Here is a 24,159-nt window from a genome sequence, read left to right as displayed (position 1 = left end):
TAGGCCTCTGGGCTGTAATCCATCTTGGAAAAAAGTTGCACATGCACGTTGGGGAGTGTCCTAGGGCAGGTCAGGTGTGGAAAAGGAAACCAGATAATTGGCCAAAGGTACACAAAGACCCAGAAGAACTGCCCTATATAAATGACTTAACCTCCTCTTTACTGTGCTCCTCCTCATTAGGGAGGACACCCACACCCTTTGTCTCCAGGTGTGCATCTCTGCCTTGCTTCTATCTTAACTAAACAAACTGTTTCTCTGTGTGCTCTCCCACTTGTTGTTGTTGTGCTGTGTCTCTATTAATAAACTTTGTACCTGTTTTTACAGTTTTGCCTCCATGAGAAATGCATTTTTCACAGGGGGCAAGAGCCAAGGGGTGGTGGTTAGGATTCCTGGTTTTCATCTAGGCTACCCAGGTTCAATTCCTGGGCACGGAATTAAGATCTTGCTTCACGCCACCACTCACTGCTGCCTCTCCAAGATTAAATGGACTGTTAGATCTGAGATCTTTAGCTATCCCAAAGATGGAAAATTGTAGATTATTTTACATTTATCTCATTGTGTATGAGATTGAGCACCTTTTCAGAAGTTTAAAAAGCTAATTATGTTTTTTGTTAACATCCTTTCATGGCATGAACTTATTAAAAATCACTCAGGCTGCAAATTCTTCCAAATGTTTCCTCATGAGAAGCACTTAGACATGGACTTTCCGGGGCAGAGTTTTTACTCTTTAAACGTTGTCTTTACATGTTGCCAGCTGACGCTCCCTCCACAATGCAGACCCGAACCCGTCTCGTTTCAATCATCATTGGCTTTGGGGCTCATAGGTGGAAATGGCACCTGTAGGTTCTCACAGGTGGAAGCTTGCACCTCTAGGTATGGGGGCGAGGGTACCCTGGCCTGCCAGAGTAGCCGGCCCCGCCCCGTCACCTTTCGGCCACGCCCTCGGCGCCGCGGTCCCGCCCCCGGCTTGCGGCCCCGCCCCGTGCCCCGCTCGCCCCGCTGAGTGCCCCGCCCGCCTCGCTGAGTGCCCCGCCTCCACCCCGGAGAGCGGCTCCACCCTCCCGCCTATGTAGCCCGCTCCCAAGGCTGTTCCGCCTTGCGCTCTGGCTGCATGCCCCCGCCCCTCTGCGTAACCTGGCGTCACTCGTCACGTGACGCCCGGCAGTGCCGCGAGGGGTCGGCGGTGTCTCTCGCTCCCGCTGGCACGGTCTGTGCACGGGTGATTCCCGCCGAATGAAGTGCACTGAGGCGTGATGGCGAGGGCCTAGGGGAAGGCGCAGACAGGCCTGGACGCCGCCTGTAGCTGCCTTCGGCCTCCCGGCCTCTGCGCTCTTTCCTGCGCCGTTGCTAGGCAGCCGCATCTGGGCGCGGGAGGCAGGGCGGGCTAATGCGGAAAGGTACGGGTGCCGGGGAGGGGCTGTGATTGCAGAGGGTCCGGGTGTCTGGCAGAGGGCTATGGAGCAGTACTGCATCCTGGGCCGCATTGGGGAGGGCGCGCACGGCATCGTCTTCAAGGCCAAGCACGTGGAGGTGAGCACCCAGCCCTTCCTCCTTCGGTTCCATTGAGATCTACCCGTTTTCCCGACCCACGCTTGGGCTCCTGCCTCCCCGCAGCTTTTCGTGGCGTGCTCCCGCCTCCTTTGCTCTCTTGAGTGGAGGGCGTCCAGCAACCAGCGGTGCTTTCTTCGGGCGAGTGCCCCCTAGGAGGGTGGCGTGGATGTCTCTGAGCTGCTTGCTCAGCGCTGCGCCTGCTGGCCCTGATTTCCCTCCAGCCCGGGGTGGGGGGCGCGTCCCACCCCCACGAGGGCCTCAGGCCTCGGCGTCGCATCCCCCTTTCCAGCCGGGGATGGGCCTGCAGTGTCTGCGTCCTGTCCCAGACAGACTGGAGAGATCGTTGCCCTCAAGAAGGTGGCCCTGCGGCGGCTGGAGGATGGCATCCCCAACCAGGCCCTGCGGGAGATCAAGGCCTTGCAGGAGATCGAGGACAGTCAGTATGTGAGTGGGGCTGGTGTTCTGAGGTGCTGGTTCCCGCCCTCCTCCACTCACTCCCACTCTGAGGTCCTGCAGTCACTCTGTTCACTCATTTGCTTCCTCACCCCTCACTCACTCCCTTTTTTGTCCACTTGTTGTTCACCCTCATTCACTCAGTTACTTCACTCATTCATTCCCTGTCGTTCACTCGCTTATTTCTTCACGTACTCGTTCGCTCATTCACTAACTTATTCCTTTTTTCTCAAAACACTTGGCGATTTCTGATGATAATGATAATTGCCACCTATTGAGCTCCTGTTATGTTCTGCATGCCAGGTTAACTGCTTTATGTATATTGTCCTTCTGAGTTTCGTCCTCTGCTCCGCAAGGCACGCTCAGGCTCTCCCTATCTCAGGCCAGGGGAGGAGGCGCAGCCACCAGCTTACGGGTGCTCAGCTTGTTCCGCTTGTCTGTGGAGGCTTTGGCCCAGGTCTGATCGCAGAATCAGGACGATTTAACACTGGGGCCTCCCATAGACTCTACCCTCTACTGGCTACTGGCAACACAGAAACCAGCCCCTACCCTGCTCTTGAGAACTGAAGTGTGGTAGGGGAGATGGCCAAAGGCTACAGCGCCCATCTGGCGTGGTTTGTGCTGTGACAGGCCTGGGAGGGGCTGTGGGCACACGAGGAGAGACACCTCACACACCCAGTTTCATTCTCTTTGTGGTATTCTCTCTTGTCCATGTCCTGAGTAGAGGATGTGCTTAACTTCCTGGGAAGTGACAAGGGTAGGTCCACCCACCTACGGGTGGGTGATACTCTGACTTGTTTCTTATTCTCTGGAGATGTCCTTGATATATTGGGTGACACAAGCATGTTATAAAACTGTGTGTGTCATCTTGGTTTTGTATGAAAATATTTTGTATATATATACGAATACATGCCTGTGTGTGCCATGTCTCTTGTAAAGTCTGGTGGAATAGACTCCTAAGGTTGACTGTAGGTGATAGGATTTTTCTCTTGCTGTTTTTTTCATTATAATTTTGGGTATTATCTGAATGTATTTGTTTGTCCCAATCTGTAAAATGAGTGTCTACTACCCTCAACATCAGAAAAACAGCAATATGGCCATTCTTGTTTTTTGAGGAAAGTAAAAGGGCTTTGCTGACAGCTTGTGTGTGGGAGAGGTGGAGGGCCCATAGGAAGCTGGTGATACGGTCCCATGTCCTGTGCATCAGCAGGCCTGAAGAGTCTATCTTTAAAACACTCCAGATCTTACCCTGGCCCAGGCCATCCTCACCTCTCATCAGAACAACTACAGCAGGCTCCCCTGCCCCCCCGCCCCCCCGCCACTGCCTCCACTCCACAGTCAAAAAATGTACATGAAATCATCCACTCCCTGGCTTGAAAAGCTCCAGAGGCTTCTCTTCACTCTGAAAGAACTGTCACCATCTGCTTCCACCCCGCTCCAGCCTCTTTTTTCATTCACAACTTCTTAAGTGTCTCGCCCGTGATGAGCACTGTCTAGGCTCTAGGAGTGCAGAACAGAGCGGCCTCCTTCCTGTTCTTGCCTCCGGGCCTTGTGTTTGCTGTCCCCTGGCCCAGAGCTCCTTCCCAGATGCCTCCTCTTCTTTCTTCATCAGAATCTTCATCAAAACACCCTATACGTTTGTTGTTTGGTCATTTGTCAGTCATTTGTCCCCTGAGCTCCTTCAAGTCCTTCGGGACCCAGCAGCCCTTGCTCCTGTTCACTAGTGTGCAGCCTGCCCTCGTGACCTCGTGGGCCCTCAGGAAGTATATGTGACATGTCTCCTGCTCTCCCAGTGCTGGGAGTTGTGATCACCTGTGTGTGTGTGTGTTTCCAGGTGATTTTCCAGTTCGTGGGCTGGGTGGGGGACCAGACACTGCCCTAAGTCGCCTTTCTTAGACCTCCTTTTCCCTGAGTGTTTACTGGAGCATTAGAGTAGGGACTCGCCTTCTCCTGGGAGAGGGAAGCAAGAGATCACCAAGCTCCCTGATTCTGAGCTCAGATCTCATGCCACCATCTCTGCCTGCCTGGTCCTCTGTTGGTGCAAGGGCTGAGGGTCCCAGAGAGAGTCTGAGCCATGTGAGTCTGGAGGCTGACGGGATGCCCCGCTTGCAGGTGGTACAGCTGAAGGCCGTGTTCCCGCATGGCGCAGGCTTCGTGCTGGCCTTCGAGTTCATGCTGTCAGATCTGGCTGAGGTGGTGCGCCACGCCCAGAGGCCGCTGACCCAGGCGCAGGTCAAGAGCTACCTGCAGATGCTGCTCAAGGGGGTCGCTTTCTGCCATGCCAACAACATTGTACATCGGGTCAGTTCCAGCATGGGCTGGGGTGGGACCGGGGGGGTGGCTGGGCTGTGGGTAGGCCAGCCCTTGATGAAAGGCATGGTTAGAAAAGGGACAGAGGGGGCAGGGCCTATGGGTAGGAGGCCAGGGCTGGGGCCCTGGAGGAGGTCAGGTCTTGCACTGACCTGGGTGCCCAGCCTGCCAAGCCCTCCTGTCCCGAGGTCCTGTGGGGGCTCTGGAGGAACTGATGCCTCTTTGGGTGCTCTCAGGACCTGAAACCAGCCAACCTGCTTATCAGTGCCTCGGGCCAGCTCAAGATAGTGGACTTTGGCCTGGCCCGGGTCTTTTCCCCAGATGGCAGCCGTCTCTACACGCACCAGGTGGCCACCAGGTAGGGAGGACCAGTTCCCAAGCAGGACCTGGCAATAGACAGGCCCCAACCCTCCTGCTGGGAAGAGATGCTTCTGGACCTTCTGTCCAAACAGTGCTCTTGGGGCTGGTGTGGGGGCCAGGATGACCTTCTGAGGCAGCTTCCTGACAGACCGGTGACCTGGCTGTGACCACCTGCCCTCCTCTCACAGGTGGTACCGAGCCCCTGAGCTCCTGTATGGTGCCCGCCAGTATGATCAGGGTGTCGACCTGTGGTGAGACGCCTATGGGCTGGGCAAGGGGGAGTGTGGGTCGTTGGGTCACCTTTTCCTCCTGGGCTTTGAGGTCTCTAAGCCATTTGGGGGTTTTCCTGCTGTGAGCTCTAGGTTGCCATGGGGGTGTCTCCCCTGGTTAGAGTATCTCTGTGGAGTTTGGGATCAGTGTTCCTCCCCATGACAGTTTTGAGCTGGGAGGGGTCAAGTGGGATCAGAGTGGTTGTCCCAGTAGGAAGCTTCTGGGCTGAGGTCGGGGAGGTGGTCCGAGGCATGGGGCGTCTAAGCTGCTATGCAGGGTGTGATATCCCAGGATGCAATGTTCCTGAGCCATCTAGACGCCTGGGTCCCTGGATATGAAGGCCCTGAACCTTTATTTGGGGTAGGATGGTTTGTATATGCCTAAGAGTTTGAGATTTGGGGGCCGTTTTGGAGTCTGCCCCAGAATGGGAGGAGGTGGCAGTGTGTCCCAGAATGTGAGGCTCTGAGAAGTCTCAGAACTGTTGAGGGGTTGATGTGTGTTCCAGAGTTGAGGCCTGAGAGCTGTTTAGAGAGGGGGATATGCTCTGTGTTCTAGGCTTGAAGTCTTTGACTGTTTGGGGATCTGTATCCTTAGCTATGAAGCCTGAAGGCTACTTTGTGGGTATCTTGACCACAGTGTGAGGTGTGGGTGCTGGTGTGGGGGGATCTGTTTCCATGGTGTGAGATCTCTGAGTTGTTTGGGTTCTGTATCTGCAGGGCTGTTGGCTGCATCCTGGGGGAGCTGTTGAACGGGTCCCCCCTTTTCCCAGGGGAGAATGACATTGAACAGCTTTGCTGTGTGCTTCGAATCTTGGGCACCCCCAGTCCTCAAGTCTGGCCGGTTTGCAGGGGCCTACAGTGGAGAGGGGTGGGGGCGGGTGGCTTCTATTACCCCAATAGCTAGTGACTCCCCTGCCCCGCACCTTCTCTCTCGTGGCCCCATGCCTCCTTGACTTGCCGGACCTCGGTCCTGGCCCAGCGTGGGGTCTCCTCCTCCCCTGCCCTGCTGGAGGTGCGAGGGCCAGGGCCCAAGCCCTATCCCTTCCTACCCGTCCCCAGCACACACGCATCCAAACCGAGCTGGGCATGGAGCAGGCGCCTGAGATGTGGAGGAAGCACTGAAGGACTGAGTGAGCACGTGATGTCATGAGTGACGTGTGAGCAGGGGTGCATGGATGGGGGAGTGATGAGTGAATGGGAGCAGGTAGGTGACAGGGAGCGAGAACTGACACCTAAGGGGGCTGGCGGGGTGGGTGCCGGCCCTGATGAACCCCCTTCTCCTCCAGGAGATCAAGGACCTGCCTGACTACAACAAGATCTCCTTCAAGGAGCAGGCTCCCGTGCCCCTGGAGGAGGTGCTGCCCGATGCCTCTCCCCAGGCCTTGGACCTGCTGGGGCATTTCCTCCTCTACCCTCCACGCCAGCGCATTGCAGCCTCCCAGGTAGGGTGACACCCGTTGCCCTGACCCTCCTCGTCCGTGTCCTTTTGACCAGGCAGGTTGAGATTCTCAGAACCTGTGATGGGCTGGGACCAGAACCCCTGGAGCCAGGGTTAGGAGGGTGCAGGGCAGGTGTGCCTCTCCTGAGTGGACCCTAGAGCGGACCCTAGAGGGCAGGTGGCCAGGGGTGGCCCATTAGAAGGGCATGCACACGTCGCAGAAGAGCGAGTCTTGGGTTATTGGTGACTCGCTTCTTCGTCCCTTCATTCCTTCAACAAGAATTTACTAGCATCTGGCACGTGCTGAGCATTGTCCTGGACCCTGATCCAGAGTGAACAGACGTGGCTTGTGCCTGTGGGGTCTCCACCCTGTGGTGAGGCAGGGCCGTCAGTCTGTGGGAGCCGAGGGGAGGGATGTTGGGACTGACTTTGGGGTTATGCAAGGCTTCCTGGAGAAGGGCAGGTTTAAGCATGGGGAGCTGTTTTCCCAAGAGAAATGATGAGCAGAGGCCTGGAGAGGAGGACCCAGGAGGGGTGGGTCGTGGCTAGAAGGCAGGAGAGGAGGGGAGGACCATGGGCTGATGGCTGATGGTGTGAGGGCCTCTGTCGGGTGTATCTGTCCATCTGGCCTCATGGCAGCCTCCCCTCCCTGCCCTCGGCACTAGCAGTGTGTGTTTACACATGCCCCTGGCGAGTTCCCATGTCAGCAGCACCTTCAGAGTGTACTGAGGCCAACTGACCACCTCTCAGCTCCCTGCTGCTGCCCCCATTCTAAGCGCCCCCCCCCCACCTTTGCCTCCCAGAATCTGCTTCTCCTGCCCATTTAGTCTTTCCTCCACGTGGCAGAGAGAGGGACCTTGTCCAGGTAGGCTGTCGCATCCTCGCCTGCAGGGCCCTCCTGGGGCTCCCTCAGAGGAGAAGCCAGGTCCTAGTGGCCCACAGCCATCACACATTTGGGGCCATCACCTCTGTGACTCTGCCAGCTCCCATTCCCCTTGCTCACTCCCCTCGGGCCCCAGGGCTTCTCCATGTCCTGGGGGTCTGTGCATTTCTGTCCCTAGGCCTCACTCATTCACCTTTCAGGTCTCTGCTTGAGCGCCACCTCCCAGGGGCCTCCCTTCACCATTCTTCAGGCCTGCAGCCCCTCCAGTATTCCTCATCCCCCCCTCATACTCTCTCTTTCCCACAGCACTAATCATTTGATGCACTGTTTGTCTTACTTCTTTATCGTGTTTATTACCCCCACCCCTCACTATGTGGAAAACTTGAAGGCAGAGCTCTTTGTTCTGTTTAGCGCTGCATCTCCTGTCTCTGGAGCAGTGCGCAAACAGTGAGCACTCCGAGGTGTTGGAGTCACCTGAACGATGAGCAGATGAAGGAAAAATCCTCTCCAGGGCAATGTTCACATCTCCTCCTCGGAGAGAAGTGGCTGAAGCTGGGACGGGGAGGTGACCAGTTTCCTTTTGCTGCCCCTTGCTTGCTACCCTCAGGCCCTCCTGCACCAGTACTTCTTCACAGCTCCCCTGCCTGCCCACCCCTCGGAGCTGCTGATTCCTCAGCGCCCAGGGGGACCTGCCCTCAAGGCCCCCCCAGGACCCCCCCACGTCCATGACCTCCACGTGGACCGGCCTCTCGAGGAGTCGCTGTTGAACCCGGAGCTGATTCGGCCCTTCATCCTGCAGGGCTGAGACGTTGGGCCAGGTCCCACAGGCGTGTCCCCCCCTTCCCTCCCCAGGACAAGCCAGGCCTCTTGTTCTTCTGCTCCGGCCTGATTCGACCACAGTGGTCCTGCTCCTGGCCAGGCCATCCAGCCTCAGCAGAGGGGACCCTCGGCCTGTGCTGTCGGCCTCCCGTCTGTTGCTGGTAACAGATCCATCAGAAGGAGGCGGTGAGCTCCGCTGCCGTGCCTGCCATGGGGCTGGTTCTCTAGTTGCTGCCTTCCTGGTCAGGGGCAGTCCTGGTGGAGCCGTTTGGGGGAGCGCTGAGTGTAGGATGTCCTCATGTCGGAAATCCAAGTGGGACGGAAAGTGTGGTTTGATTTTGTTCTCAGAGACATTAAACACTAGTTCACTTTTGAGATTTATTATAAAAACGCCCGGTAGTTCTACGTGATGTATGCCCCTCTTCCTTTCCAGTTGAGGGAAGTGGCTGAGGTAGCATCATCCCCTGGCCCTTGCTTCTCTGTGGTCACTGGGAAAGTGGCCCCATTCATGGCGACTTTAGTCTTGGGAGATTGCTAGGTGCTTCATGTGACAGAGCTCGCTTTTGGAGGTGAGTTGGCAGAAATCAGGACCCAGGAATGGCTCAAGTTGGGGACCCAATAAGTGACCCTCCACACCTTAAGCTGGTTTACCAACATCACCCTCAGGATACGGGTGAGCCTGGACCACATGGGCCTCCTCTTTACTCAGAGATACTGGGCAAATAAGAAGACAGACATTCCTGGAACTCATTTGTTAATTCAGTAAATCCCAATACAATCTGAACTGGCTCTTGTTTTTCCTATTAAATAATTTGGTAAGCCAATTCTAAAATATATGTGGAAATGAAAGGGTTAAGAGGAGGCAGAAGCAGAAGAAAAGGCAAAAAATGATGAAAGGACTTACCCTATCAGATACCAAGACTATCATAGGGCTGTAATAAATAAGCAATGTGGTATTGGTTCACAGATAGATAACAACAGATAAGTCAGAGAAACGTATTCTTAGCAATCTTGTATTCTTAAAATATTCATTTTGTGCTCATGTGGCTAAAATTCTGTAAGCACTGCAGTCACAGAGGTGACTAACAGTGCCACAGTCACTGCCCTCCAATCTCTTAGAGGGCAAAGCACAGTAAACTTCAGTTGTTGCTTTCAGGGAAGAGTCTAGTGTCCCATATGTCTTTAAAGATGTTTTAAGGATCTGGCCTCTGCCTGTTTGTCCAGCCACATCTGTAGACTCTAAGCTTCAGTCTAGCTCAATTTCTGGTGTCTCTCACCTTCGTATGAACGCAAGTCTGTACCCAAACCCTGACCACTGACCCTCAGCCAGTTCCACTCACAAAGACTCTAAAGCTTACTCCACCCTGACATTGACCCTCACCTTTACCTTAAACCTTACACTTAACCTGACCCAATCACCCTGACCCTGACATATACACTGACTCTCACCCTCACTCAATTCTTTGCCAGCTCCTTCCCCACCCATGCCTGGCTTTGATCTTGGCATTGACTCTGACCCTCACCCAAACTCTGACCCCGTTTGACCTAGAACTAAACCTTGTCCATGAACTTGGCTCTCATCTTAACCTTAACCCTGAGTCTCTAATTGACATTCCTCTTACCTTGATGCTCATTATGATCCTGATCCTGACCGTTAACATGTCCCTGACACTTGCCCTGAGCTTGACTTATCTTTGACAATGACAGCTTCTCTCACACTGATTGTGAATACTGTGATAAATGAGATACTCACCACCTTCAATCTGATTCTGACCCTCAACTTCACTCTGCCCCTAGACTGAATCCTCACCTTGACGAGGACCATCATACTGACACACCCTGCCCTTGAACTTGCGCCTTGATGCTGAACTACACTGTACACTCAAGCTGAAACTAGTCTGCACACAAAGCCTGACCATGATCCTGATCCTGACCCTCATCTTGACCTAGACCTCAACTTCATCCTGACCTGGGTCCTCATCCTAATGCTGAGCCTCACACAGAACATGGACTCACACTTGGCTGTCACCATTGACACCCTAATCCCATCATGACCTTGAACCTAATCTAGACCCTGACCCTGAAATTGAACTTCACACTGACTTTCATTATTATGATGACTTGTCCTCAGCCTGATCGTCACCTTCATCTTGACCCATCCTCACTTTGAAACTTAACCTTGAACTTGATTTTGACTATAAACGAAACTCTGAGCCTCTGTGGTAAGCAGAATAATGTCCCCCCCCCCAACCAAAGATGCCCATGTCCTAACCTATGAATACATTGCATTACACACAAAAGGGACTTTGCAAATGTGATTAAAGCGTACAGACTTTGAGATGGAAAGAGTGTCCTGGATTATGCAGATTGAGCCAATGTAATGGGGATTGGAGGGAGGGAGAGTTGGAGGAGGAGGACTTAATTCCTTCCAGCAGCAATAGAAAAGGGACCCACCTTGACTTTTAATTGACCTTGACCTTCACAATGAACATCATGCTCACCCTGACCCTGACACTACCTCACATTGATCTTGACCCTGAACCTGACACTGACTCTAATCCTGAACATCAACCTCACCCTCACCTTGACCCTGAATCCTACACGGAACTGGACATCCACTGTCAACTTGAATCCAACTTTCAATCTTACTTTCACCCTGACAATAACCATCATCCTAATCCTGACATTCATCCTCTCACTGATCCTCTCTAATGGAGCCTCAACTTGATCCTAACCTTGGCTCTCACACTGATCTTGAAGTTGATCTTGAACCTAACCCTGGATCTAAAATTTCCCTCATAGTGATCTTGTCCTTGAACCTGATTCTGACACCATGACCCTGACCATTGTCTTATCTTGATCCTTAACCTGACATAGAATTTTACCTTGAACTGGACACTCACCCTCACGCTGATTCTGATCTTCATCACTCTGTCTCTGATCTTACCCTCATCCTGACTGTGACCCTGGCTGCTCTGACATTGAGCTTGATCATGACCTTCCCCCTTACACTAACTCTGATCTGATCTTGGCCAGGGCCATGACCAAAACCAGGGTGAGGTCCAGGGTTGGCGCTAAGGCTAGGTAGGGTGAGAGCCCGGGCAGGGGCCATGATGAGGGAAGTACCAGGTTAGAGCCAGGGCTTGGGCAAGGGCCAGTGCCAGGGTAAGACGGAGGCTGAGGGTCATTCTGAAGGTGATTGTGAAGGCCAGGGTCGGGGCTAGGGCAAAGCTCAGGATGAAGGTGTGTATTAGGGTGAGTCAGGGTCAGGTGAGGGTAGGGACAGGAGTATGGTAGATGTCAGATGCTAATGAAATCAAGGGTGATGATTAGGGCGAAGTTGAGGAAGAGGGTCAAGGTCTGGATAAGGGCCAGCACCAGGGCAAGGGCTAGGGAGGTGCTGGGTTCAGGGGCACCACAGGGTCCCGCGTGAGGGTCAGGGCGAAGGTCAGAACGAGGATGAATGTCAGTATAAGGGGGTGGGCGAGGGTCTCAGCGAATGTCAGGACAAGGATTAGAAGCCAGTCTAAGGCCAAGTAGAAGCGGGGCTGGTGAGCGGATTAGTAGAAGTGGGTGTTCCCAACGGAAGCGCGGAGGCTGGGCGAGGATGAAGCGAGCGGGCGGGGCTCGGCCTGCGGGGGCGGAAGCACAGCGAAGGCGTAGCCCGACCCAGGCAACCACGGGGGCTGGCGCCGTGGAGCCGCAGATGGGTTTGCCCGAGCTGCTGCACGTCTTCTCCTTCTTGGAGGCCCGAGACATGCTCTGCGTCGCCCAGGTGGATAAGGTAGCGTGTCCTGTCCCAGGCGGGAGGCAGGGATGGGCTCCTGGTCACTGGCATGTCCATGGTCGGCCCGTCGCCTCGGAGCCTCCGTTTCCCAAATCTGGGAGGGGGCGTCGGACGGCCCTGAATCCGCGATCTGCAGAGGACGCTCTTGGCCCGCGGGGTGGCGACCTCGGCGACCTATGAAGGGGTTGCTCTGAAAACCTCTTATCCCTCTGTTCCTCCGTCTGTCGGTGTGTCCAGAGCCCCTGCGCGGTTGGCTTGCACTGGGCACCTGTGAACAGGGTTCACCCCTAAGATTGGCCTAGGGATCCCACCTCTTCTGGAATATTCTGGAATTTCCCTTCTGGGGCCTGCCTGGAAAGCCGTGCCCTCCCTGTGAGTGGCGCCTCCTCCTGCGGGCTCCGCCTGTCCCTTCCCAGCCAGTCGAGCTCCTGTACTGGCTGTGCTTCCTAAGTGCCTGTTTAGTGCATTAGTCTGATCTGCGATCCTGCCCCTGTTGTGTTCCGAGCTCTTCCTCCTCTGTGCTCTTACTCAGCACAACTGTGACTAAATGATCACATACTGTGCTTGTTAAATGTTTGCTTCCCCCCCACCCCCGCTAGACTCATTCTTTTGTCTCTTGCATCACTGTGTGTATAACCACTGTATGATCACTGTGTGTATACACTCAGCGTATGGCTTGATATTTAGTGTACCGTAAGTAAATGTTTGTTGAGTAAATGAATTTCTTTACTTTTAAAATACATTATTATATCATTTTACAAAAAGATTAATAAACAGACCCTTACCTGAATTGTGTAATTATAACTTAAATGTATCAAGTAAAATACTGGGTTGTTATCCCCATTTTTACCAATAGGGAAAGTGAGTATCGTGCCGAGAGTGCATTGGCTGAGGTCGCCCAGGTAGTCTCCCAGCAGATTTTGAAAGGGAGGTGCCTTTTACCCTTTGATAGCAGCAACTTCTCCAGGTTCTGGTTTCCCTGTTAGGTAAAATGAGGTCAATAAACCCTGCCTCACAGTGTCATCATGAAGATCAGCATCTAACAGAGGCATTCTCCAAGGTGGGTAACACCCATTTTGCAGGTTATATTACATATTATAATTTTATGTTAGGGAAGTAAGAACATCTCAGTTGGGTTTTGAACTGGGAACTATAGAAAAAAAGAATGTGGAAATCTTCTTACCTGGTTTGATTATTGCAAAATATCAACTTTACATTCCTACTAGCCAAAAAGATTTCTTAAGGACTGAGAAACTTTGATCTCGGGTGAGTGAGGGCTGTGGAAGTAGGAACCTGGGCTCAGACAGGGTGGTTGTTATTTCTGCCAGGGCCTGGAAAGCCACGTATCTGGCTGGGACCCTCAGTAGGTCTGGGCCACAGAAAGCTCCAGAGTGGTTTCTACTGAAGCTGTATAGGCTCCAGAACCCAGGGTGGCCCAGCTGGAGAGGCCAAGAAGTTCCAGGATGCAGGTGTGGGCCTGAGGGAGGGGGAGGCAGGGTACTGTGATCCCTTCCCAGGGCCACCTGAGCCTCTTCCAGATACTTCTGCAGAGAGCAGTTTGTGGGAATACGGCCTGTGTGCCCTCCCCAGGTAGCAGTTCTGTTCCTCCACCTTGGCATCTCTGGGACATCCCTTTAGCCAGAGCCTTAATTTATTCCACTGCAGCAGCCTTCTTATGGGTCCTGCTGCTCTGCCCTCATTTCCAGTCCTTCCTTCTCTCTCTCTTTTTTTTTTAATTGGCCCTACCACGTGGCTTACAGGATCTTAGTTCCCCAACCAGGGATCCAACCCATGCCTTCTACAGTGGAAGCTCAGAGTCTTTTTTTTTTTTTTAATATTTATTTATTTATTTTGCTGCATCGGGTCTTAGTTGCGGCACATAGGATCTTTGTTGTGGCATGTGGGATCTTTCGTTGCAGTGCACGGGCTCTCTAGTTGTGGCGCATGGGCTCTAGAGCGTGCATGGGCTTAGTTGCCCCAGCATGTGGGATCTTAGTTCCTCGACCAGGTATCCAACCCATGCCCCCTGCATTGGAAGGCGGATTCTTAACCATTGGACCACCAGGGAAGTCTCCAAGTCCTTCCTTCTCATAGCAGCCTAAAACACAGTTTGACTTGCCACTCTTCCATTCACAGTTCTCAAGTGACTTCTCACTGTTTTTGCCCTTCTGACTTCCAAGAGTTGGTCTAAGCCTGTCTCCAGCTCCTTTCTCTATGTTCTGATTAAGGCAACTTACTCATCATCTTTTTCATACTTCTGAATCTTTGCCCAAGCGGATCTTTCTCTCCCTGAAATGCTTCAGCCGTTTTCTTAGAGGATAACTACTCATCCTTCAGGAGTTGATCAGTAGTTACTTCTGAACCCCTTGGCTCCAACTGAGTTGGTCATTCTCTCCTTTGTCATTCATTATTTGGTGTGTTTTATTTGATGGTCTGAATTTGTCTCTAACTCCCCAGGGTGAGTGTTCTTGAGTGCAAGCACTGGGTCTCATTTAGCTCTCTGTCCCCTCCACAGGGCCTGGCAGGCTAGGCACTAATTGCATGTTGACTGACCAGCTACTCTTCTGGGTCTGGAATGAGGCTTCAAGGACCAAGGAACTGTGGAGGTGAGTGGAGGAAGAGCCAGGCCTGCTCAGGAGAGTATCCCTCAAAGGAGAGAGGGGTGTACTTTTCAGCACTCACTGCGTTTCTCTTAAGTAGACAAGAAGGGACAATCCACAGCCCTTACCAGCAGGAAACTCCTCCCTAGTTGGGGGTGTGAGACTTTTTTTATAGTATATTGAAATATAAGCGATTCTGTTAATCAAGTGGAGGTTGATGTAGGTGGGGGTACCAAACTCAGGGACAGAAATGTACAGCAAATTGAATGCAGCTGGCTGATAGACAAATCAATAGACAAATAAACCACTTTTATTTGATTTCAACTTTGGTGTAACAACATAGTTATATAAGCATGTTTGATATTAGAACTTAAATAAAATTCAAAAAATTAAAAGTAGAAAATAAAAAATATTTTAATCATTAAATTATTAAATTTTTCTTTTCTGTTCATTCCTCCTTTGGAACCTGACATCTTTTCTTTTGTCCCAAGAGGTGTCAGATCTTCTGCCTCTTGCAGAATGTAGGACAGACTATATAGCCTTGACTATCAACTAGGAGCTATATTTAGTTTTAGTCTTTCCTGATGGAAAACAACTGTTCACATGAAGTTTTCTCCAAACATGGAGGGAATCTTTGCTTGATGGTTTTTATTTTTAGAATAACTGTGAATTGATATATTTGAGAATTGTGGAATGCCAATCCTGCCATATTTATTTTTCAGTATCATACAGCACTGTTCTGTTTGTTGCTTTTTATTCATTTTTTTTATTGCTAATAATATTAATTAGAAAAATGATGTTAATCTCTAGTCAATTTTGAAGTAAGGGAACTTTTATTGGATTTCAGTCTTTATCTCTACAATTTGGGGAATGTACTCTAGATAGAACATTCAATTCTGGAAATTGATTTCTCTGTAGATAAGTGGGCAAGAGAATGTCTTGCCAAATGTGATTCTCAAAGACACTGTGTCACTAGAAATAAAGGAGTTGACTCATAGATTGGTGTAACTATTTGTGGAAGCCCTTGGAGGGCAGTTCTCACAGTTGGAATGGGTAGGATGCCAACCCTAAACCCTAGTCTTTGTTCTCATCTTTACTGAGAAGCTGGGGTAGGAAGTTCCTTTTGAATAACATAAGTAATATATTTCTTTCAGCAGTTCAAAAAATCTCTTGAGCAGCTTATCACCTAACCCCCACATGTATGCATGTGTTACCATATTGTGTGTACCTCCAGGTTCCTCAAGCAGATTCTTCAGCTGTCTGCAAGCCAAGTCACGAATGGGTTTTCGGTTCATTACTATTTTATAGTTTTTGGTGCTAAACTCTTTTTAGCATACGGTCATTCTTTGGGATGGTATCCTTGACCTATGTTCATATAAAAAACACTGGGTTTATGTTTCTGGAACTGGGACAACTGCAACAGCATTCCAGGAGCATCGTCACATGCACGTGTCATTTCTAATGTTGTACCTGTCACGGGTACTAGGCCCCAAAACTCTCCAGGCCCATAGGAACTCTTACGGACACAGTAAATGAACATGGTTAACTGGTCATATGTTTTTAATATGTACTCTATAATTCTAATTTAAAACACTGCAAGTTACTTCTTTAAAATGCTTCATGACCTTTTAAATTCTGCCATCTCTTTCACACACTATGTGTTAGATTTTTGGTTAGAAGTAAAATTGCAAATATTTGCTTTTGTTTAAGGTACAAATATTTTTTTTTGTTTGTGTACAGTAGATTGTTTTGCTGTTAATTGCTATCTGAAAGGTTTTGGTGCCATGGTGTTTTATCACTTGATACATCCTTGTATTTCAGAGGCTTATCTCATACTTTACTCATGTGCACACTTTAGCCATGTTGACAGTCTGCCCTTTTTTTGGTCAAATCACTTGGTGTTATTTCTTCTGAATATTGGTCATGGTTCCTACTTATGGTTTGATGTATAATGGCCTTAAATATGTAGAAATAGACTTCACTTCCACAAATAAATGTTATCCCCCCTTTTTCTTAAACCACATTATCTTCTTAGTCTAGCTTTTATTTTCACACTGTTTAGGTTGAGATATGGGTACAAGAAATTTCCCTTTCCGATTATTTCAACTAAAAGAAAATCAACAACATAAGAATGATGATGTGAGGCAGCTGATGCTCAGCCTCTTAGTCCAAGAGATAAAAGGGGTGGTGAAGGCCGTGGTGGAGCTGAAAGCTCATTCTTTTTTTTTTTTTTTTTTGGCTGTGCCATGCGGCTTGCAGGATCCTAGCTCCCCGACCAGGGATAGAACCCAGGCCCTCAGCAGTGAAAGCGCAGAGTCCTAACCACTGGACCACCAGGGAATTCCCTGAAAGCTCATTCTTGTCTGAAGAGTACTGTTCTGTGTGGCCCCAGATAAATTTTTCCAGGTGAGAATTTGATTTCAGTATAGTTAGATCTTCTTCCTTTACCTAATTAGTATGTGAAATCTCTTGATTTTTAAGTATTGGCAGCTAGTTCACATAGGCCAATCCTATGCAGGCCAGACAAGGTAAACTGGATGCCCATTCTGCCTGCAGGCTGTGAGTATGCTACTTCTGGTAGAAGGAACAGGGTTTCAGTGGGTACAGGAAAACCCATATCCAACATAAGCACTGGATCCTTCACAGTGTGTTAGAAGGTCACTGGTGCCTAGTACAGAGCCTGACACATAGGTGCTCAGTGAGTGTACAGGCTTTGAATGGAGAGAAACTCTTTGCGTTGTACTTATTGGGACCATGGGCGGTGAGCTACTTATTTTCCACCCAGCCTCGTTTTTCTCCTCTGTGAGATATGACTGGAGTCCTCTGATGCTGTATCAACTCTGGTGACTGTAAATTTTGAAAGCCTTTGTCCATGGGGCCTCCCTAATCCTCTCCCAGATGTTCACTCTCCTTGTGTTTTACTCCCATGGCACCATAGGCTGCCCCTTCTGAAACTTAGCATTTCTCTCCAGAATTTTAGTTTTACTTATCCTCCTAACCACCAGCTGCGAGTACTCATAGGGCAAGGACCATGTCTCACTCACTTTGGGGTCCACAGACTAGGTGGGGATTCAGTATTCTCCATAGTGTGGATGAGCTAATGTTTTATCTTCAACAACCTTATAAGCGAGTTGCTCTCATAGAATTGACAGTAGTTATTGATACATACAAGTTAAGGATGCAGACTCTTGGAAAATGGTGGATTAATGACTTCTGAAAATTTTCTCCTCCATAAAAGCAATGAGAAAACTGGCATAAATTGTCAAAATCAACTTTTACAGAACTCTGGAAATTAACCAGAGACTTACAGTAGTCTGGGAAATGTTTATTCAAGAAAAAAATGGCTTATTCTCAGTAAGAGCAGCAAGTGTTCACTTGCCCTGTTCCCATAACAACCTTCCAGCTTTGTGTTAGCCTTGAATACCAACAGTTCACAATCACAGTGAAACCAGGAGCCGCAGTCACTGGAAGGGTAAGAATGGGATGAGAGATTCTTCAAAGCCTTATTCCCAGAGAATTGTCATTGTTCGACCTGTCTGGTGTTTCCTGGAAGAGCTCACGTGTAAGCTGTCTTTATTTTACCTTGCTTGGTGTTCATCCAATGTGAAAAACCTTTACCTTGGGGCATTTGTCAAAACAACTAAAGAGAATTGATTAACTTTTTAATTAGTCTTTAATCAGAGTTGATGAATGATAGTTAAGGAAACAATAGGCTAACCAAAGAGTTTAAAAGGAAAAGCTGGGAATGTGATGTCCTTAGGGGTTTTGGAAAGCTCCAACACATTCCTAGGAATCTAGAAGGCCAAGTGCTTGTGCAGGGCTGTGTGCTAACTCAGGGAAGATATAAAAGGGCTCTAAACTTTTACCTCTGGTTAACCTTGAGGTTCTGTGGAAGCAGGAAGTGAAGACTAAGGCAGAGAAGTCAACTGCCTGGCTGAATGTTGCACACATGCCCCAACCTGCACATAGAGCCTTTGGCAATGACTAGGAAACTTAGTGGTTCCAGAAATTTAGGAAATCTCTGTCCTCTCATTACTGCACATTAATTTAACTGAGCAGAGACATAAGTGGCCCTACATAACAAAGAATACAGACTTTCAGAGTTACTTCAGAAACTTTTCAGAGTTACTTCACTAAACAAACAAAAAATAATAACGGCAATAATAACAAACCGGGGGTGGGGTGGAATCAGATTTCCAGAATTCTACATTATGTTATTTAAAATGTTCAGTTTTCAACAGAAGTTATAAGTCATGCAAAGAAATAAAGTGTCGCTAATATGCAGGAAACAAAGCAAACAATAAAGACTGTCCCCAAGGAAGCCCAGGCATCAGACCTACTAGACAAAGACTTTAAATCAACTATTTTAGTATGTGCAAAGAACTAGAGGAAACCACGTGAAAAGAACTGAAGGGAAGTATGAGAACGGTGTCTCATTTAATAGAGAATATTAATAAAGAGAAATTATAAAAAAATAACTAAACAGAAATTATGGAGTAGGAAAGTACAATATCAAATTAAAAATTCAAGAGCAGATTTGAGCAGGCAGAAGAAAGAATCAGTAAACTGGAATATAGGTCAGTTGAGATTATCCAGTCTGAGGAATGCAATGAAGCTAAAGATGAAGAAAAATGAATAGTGCCTAAGAGACCTGTGGGACACCATCAAGCATGCAAGCAACACATAATAGGGAGTTCCAGATGAGAGGAGAAAGAAAGTAGAAAGTATTTAAAGATATGACTGAAAACTTCCCAAATTTGATGAAAAATGTTAATTTACACATCCAGAAGCTCAGTGAGCTGCAAGTAGGATAAAGTCAAAAGAGTTCCATGTCGAGACACATTATAATCCAACTTGAAAACCAAAGACAGAATCTTGAAAGCATCAAGAGAGAAGCAACTCATCATGTATGGGACAACCCCAATGAGAGTAACGGTTGATTTCTCATAAAAAACCATGGAGCCCAAAAAGGAGTGTGCTGATATGTTGAAAGTGTGGGAAGAAAAAGATTGTCATCAAGAATTCTATATCCTTTGCTGTGCAAAAGCTTTGAAGTTTCATTAGGTCCCATTTGTTTATTTTTGTTTTTATTTCCATTACTCTAGGAGGTGGATCAAAAAAGATCTTGCTGTGATTTATGTCAAAGAGTGTTCTTCCTATGTTTTCCTCTAAGAGTTTTATAGTGTCCGGTCTTACTTTTAGGTCTCGAATCCATTTTGAGTTTATTTTTGTGTATGGTGTTAGGGAATATTCTAATTTCCTTCTTTTACATGTAGCTGTCCAGTTTTCCTGGCACCACTTATTGAAGAGACTGTCTTTTCTCCATTGTATATCTTTGCCTCCTTTGTCATAGATTAGTTGACCATAGGTGCCTGGGTTTATCTTTGGGCTTTCTATCTTGTTCCATTGATCTATGTTTCTGTTTTTGTGCCAGTACCATATTGTCTTGATTACTGTAGCTTTGTAGTATAGTCTGAAGTCAGGGAGTCTGATTCCTCCAGCTCCTTTTTTTTTTTTTTTTGCACAACAAAGGAAACCATAAACAAGATGAAAAGACAACCCTCAGAATGGGAGAAAATATTTGCAAACGAATCAACGGACAAAGGATTAATCTCCAAAATATATAAACAGCTCATTCAGCTCAATATTAAAGAAACAAACAACCCAATCGAAAAATGGGCAGAAGACCTAAATAGACATTTCTCCAAAGGAGACATACAGATGGCCAAGAAGCACATGAAAAGCTGCTCAACATCACTAATTATTAGAGAAATGCAAATCAAAACTACAATGAGGTATCACCTCACACCAGTTAGAATGGGCATCATCAGAAAATCTACAAACAACAAATGCTGGAGAGGGTGTGGAGAAAAGGGAACCCTCTTGCACTGTTGGTGGGAATGTAAATTGATGCAGCCACTATGGAGAACAATATGGAGGTTCCTTAAAAAACTAAAAATAGAATTACCATATGATCCAGCAATCCCACTACTGGGCATATACCCAGAGAAAACCGTAATTCAAAAAGACACATGCACCCCAATGTTCATTGCAGCACAATTTACAATAGCCAGGTCATGGAACCAACCTAAATGCCCATCGACAGACAAATGGATAAAGAAGATGTGGTACATATATACAATGGAATATTACTCAGCCATAAAAAGGAACGAAATTGAGTCATTTGTTGAGACGTGGATGGATCTAGAGACTGTCATATAGAGTGAAGTAAGTCAGAAAGAGAAAAACAAATATCGTATATTAACGCATGTATGTGGAACCTAGAAAAATGGTACAGATGAACTGGTTTGCAGAAGTTGAGACACAGATGTAGAGAACAAACATGTGGACACCAAGGGGGGACAACCGCGGTGGGGTGGGGATGGTGGTGTGCTGAATTGGGCGATTGGGATTGACATGTATACACTGATGTGTATAAAATTGATGACTGATTATAAATAAATAAACAAATAAATAATTCTATATCTAGCAAAATGAAGGAGAAAATTAAGACATTCCCAGATTAACAAAAGCTCTGAGAATTTGTTGCTAGTAGACTTGCCCTACAAAAAATACTAAAGAGTCTTTCAGATTGATATGAAAGGACATTAGACAGGAACTTGAATCCACGTGAAGAAGTAGCATCAGTAAAGTAACCATATGGATGTATATAAAAGGCAACATAAATGAATTCTTTTGTTTGTAACTCCTTTTTTCCTATGTGATTTAAAGGACAACTGCATAAAACAATAATTGTGACTCTCCATTGGGTACATAATGTATGAAGATGTAATCTGTATGACAATAACAGCATGAATGAGAGGGGCATAAAATGGAGCTACACAGGAGCTAAGTTTTTTGATACTATTAAGTTGATATTAATCAAAACTAGATTGTCATAAATTAAGATTTTTATCCAGTAACCCCCAAGGCAACCACTAAGAACTAAAAGAATATACAGTTGAAGAAATGACAAGGCAATAGGACACAAGAAAATACTTAATACAAAAGAAGGCAGTAATAGAGGAATAGAAGGAAAAATGCATAGGAATAAGCAAAATGACATGTAAATCCTATCTTATCAGTAGTTGTATTAAATATATATGGATTAAACACTCCAATGAAAAGGCAGAGATTGGCAGAAGGGATTAAAAATATCCAAGTATATGCTGTCTGCAATAGACACACTTTAGATTCAAAGATACAGGTTGAAAATAATAGAATGGAAACATATACCATGCAAACAGCAACCAAGAGAGAGCTAGAGTGACTATGCTAATATCAGACAAAACAGACTTTAAGACAAAAAGTGTTACTAGGGACAAAGAAGGATATTTTATAATAAGAAACAGATCAATCCATCAAGAAGATCTAAAAATTATAAATGTAAAAGGACCTAATAACAAAGCAACAAAATGCATGAAGGGCTGACAAAATTGAAGGGAGAAATAGTTCAACAATAGTTGGCGGCTTCAAAAAAATGCAGACTCTTGAGTTCCAGTTGCATGACCAAGGCTGCATGGCCCTGGGTTAGTTGTTTAACCTCTCTCTCATGTCTAAAATGGAGATGAGGACCTACCTTATGGGGTTGTTATATAGATTGACTGGAAACACGAAAAGCACCTATTCCTGACATATGGTGAGCACTCGTTCAGTGTCATATCATTATCCCCATTTAACAGTGGAGGAAACTGAGGCCTACATAGGCAAAGTGAGTTGTCCAAGCTAGTAGATGGTGAAGCTGGAAATCAAAGCTAGGCCTATAGATGCCAAAACACCTTCTAATGACTCCTTTTCTGCCTGGGACTGTGGGTCTTTGTTTCAGGCAGCTGTGTCTGAGACGCTGGTCCTCCTGTAAAGCCTCCCAGACGACCCTGGGCACACAGACATGGAAACAGTACTATCTCTGCTGATCCGAGCTGGAGTTCCGAATGGAATCTGGGTGGCCAGAGAAGGACTTTATCTGCAAAGCCATTGCTGGGCACAAAGGTGCGGGGTGGGGAAGGTGGTAACTGTGTGCATTCCCACTCTTTCCCTGGTCAGATCTCTAGGGATTTGGTTTTTCAGCCAATTAGTTGGAAAATGCCACATAATGAGGACATACCCTGCTGTGTTCTATACCTGTGTTATCATTTGATCCTCACAGAGATCATTACATTTATTTCAGAGTAGAAAGAAACAGAAACTAAGAGATAAGGATGTTGTAACTGTTGTTCACAGTAACATGGCTGGTGGGTGGTAGGCAGTCCTGAGCATGATACCCAAACTGTAAGTCTGAAGTCCCAGCTCTTTCTGTCCACCACTGTCCCCAGAATCAGCACCTGTCATGCTCCTGAGAGAGAAGAGGAATGACTTGCCTGCCTCCCCTTCACCAAGTTGAATGTTCACATGCCAGGCGTCCATGTGTGTGCTTAAGGCAAGTCTGTGTTCTCTTTCAGGAGAGATAGATGAGCTGGCCTACATCTCAACCAAAGAGTACTGGTTTGATGGGCGGGAGGAGTCCGTGGTGTGCACCGTGTCGTCAGATGGCACCGTGTGTGCCTGGGATCTGCAAGAGGTGAGCTGTCCAGGAGGGGGCCAGGAGGAGAAGTGACCAGATGCTGCTATGTCCTCAGTCTTAGCGAGGCCCTTTGCCTTTATTCTCTTTAAGCATCACAGCCAACTTGTGAGGTGAGGAGTGGGAGCCCCATTGTACAGATGAGAAATCTGAGCTGCAGGAGGCTCAGTCGCTGTGCCAGGTCACACTTCAGACTTGAGTCTGATTGATCGCAAATGCCCTTGACTCTCTGCTGTCCTGCCTCAGGGAGATGGGCATTTTTGCAGTGCCTGATGGAGGCTGTTTATGCAAGGGGATGACAGCTGCCATGCCCATTTCTGTGATGTCCACATTGGAGCCAATGCCAGCCTCTGGGTGGTTTTGCCCAGATAATGCAGCTTTTACTCACCCCACTTGCAAACTTCAGTGTTACAACCTCGATAACTTGATTAGTATTTTGGACTTAGTTGGTACTAATTGTTAAAAAGCTTTCCTATCCATTTTCATATTCTCTGATTGCTCTTTTTTGTTGTTTAAAGGATACAGTTATTTGCATCATATGTCTTTCCTCCATGGTCAGTTTTTCATTTGTTTATCATGTTTTTTTTTCTCTTCCACGTGCTTTATTTTCCTCGTATACAGTGATGTTTGACATTATAATTTCGAGTGAAAGTCCCTGGTGACTGATGGGTGCAGGTGTCTGGTTTCTGTTTCATTGCAGTTGTGTTGCCCTGAAAGAGACCCCCCTTAGGCTGTGGACATGAGACCACACAGGCTTAGATGAGGGGCTCTTGGGCTGGAAGAAGACCTGAAGGCTGGGAGGTTCCATAGTTGCCAAAACAAAAAGGTCTTGACTTGAACATAAAGATCTTTGGTGCTGGGGTGGCAGACCTTTTCTGTAAAGGGCCAGAGAGCAAATATTTTAGGCTTTGTAGACCACATGGTCCTGTTGCAACTACTTAACTATGTGGCTGAAATGCAGAAGCAGCTGTAGACAACAAGTAAACAAAAAGGGAGTGGCTGTGTTCCAATAAAACTGTACTTATGGACACTCACATGTGAGTTTCTTGTTTTTTTCATGTGTCATGAAATATTCTTTGATTTTTTTTTTTTAACGAAAATACAAAAATGGTTAGTGGGCTGGGTTTGGCTG

At 47.8% G+C, this 24,159-nt stretch overlaps 1 protein-coding gene across 16 annotated transcripts; it reads left to right on the top strand.

Moving 5' to 3' along the window:
- The first annotated feature begins 1,121 nt into the window (after nucleotides 1-1,121).
- On the top strand, nucleotides 1,122-22,459 carry LOC309633329 (cyclin-dependent kinase 20-like). 16 transcript variants are annotated; one of them, XR_014247423.1, is made up of 10 exons: nucleotides 1,138-1,530; nucleotides 1,882-1,995; nucleotides 4,117-4,305; nucleotides 4,551-4,672; nucleotides 4,863-4,925; nucleotides 5,661-5,784; nucleotides 6,230-6,385; nucleotides 8,117-8,269; nucleotides 14,386-14,476; nucleotides 16,730-16,862. XR_014247423.1 is itself a non-coding variant. In XM_082402022.1 (9 exons), the coding sequence occupies exons 1-8, from the start codon at nucleotides 1,456-1,458 to the stop codon at nucleotides 8,246-8,248; spliced, it is 975 nt and encodes a 324-aa protein (XP_082258148.1). In that variant the 5' UTR covers nucleotides 1,138-1,455; the 3' UTR covers nucleotides 8,249-8,269; nucleotides 14,386-14,896. The 16 variants fall into 16 exon arrangements, 12 of the variants coding, with proteins under 12 accessions (XP_082258150.1, XP_082258152.1, XP_082258141.1 ...); XR_014247421.1 differs by lacking the exons at nucleotides 8,117-8,269; nucleotides 14,386-14,476 and adding an exon at nucleotides 22,296-22,441 and having other exon boundaries at nucleotides 16,730-16,876; XM_082402022.1 differs by lacking the exon at nucleotides 16,730-16,862 and having other exon boundaries at nucleotides 14,386-14,896.
- The last annotated feature ends 1,700 nt before the right edge of the window (nucleotides 22,460-24,159 follow it).

Source organism: Balaenoptera borealis (genome assembly GCF_965194805.1).
Source record: "Balaenoptera borealis genome assembly, chromosome: 8".
In the NCBI taxonomy this organism is placed as follows: Eukaryota; Metazoa; Chordata; class Mammalia; order Artiodactyla; family Balaenopteridae; genus Balaenoptera; species Balaenoptera borealis.
Note: the sequence above shows the minus strand (reverse complement) of the source record. Positions and strands in the feature narration are given on the sequence as shown.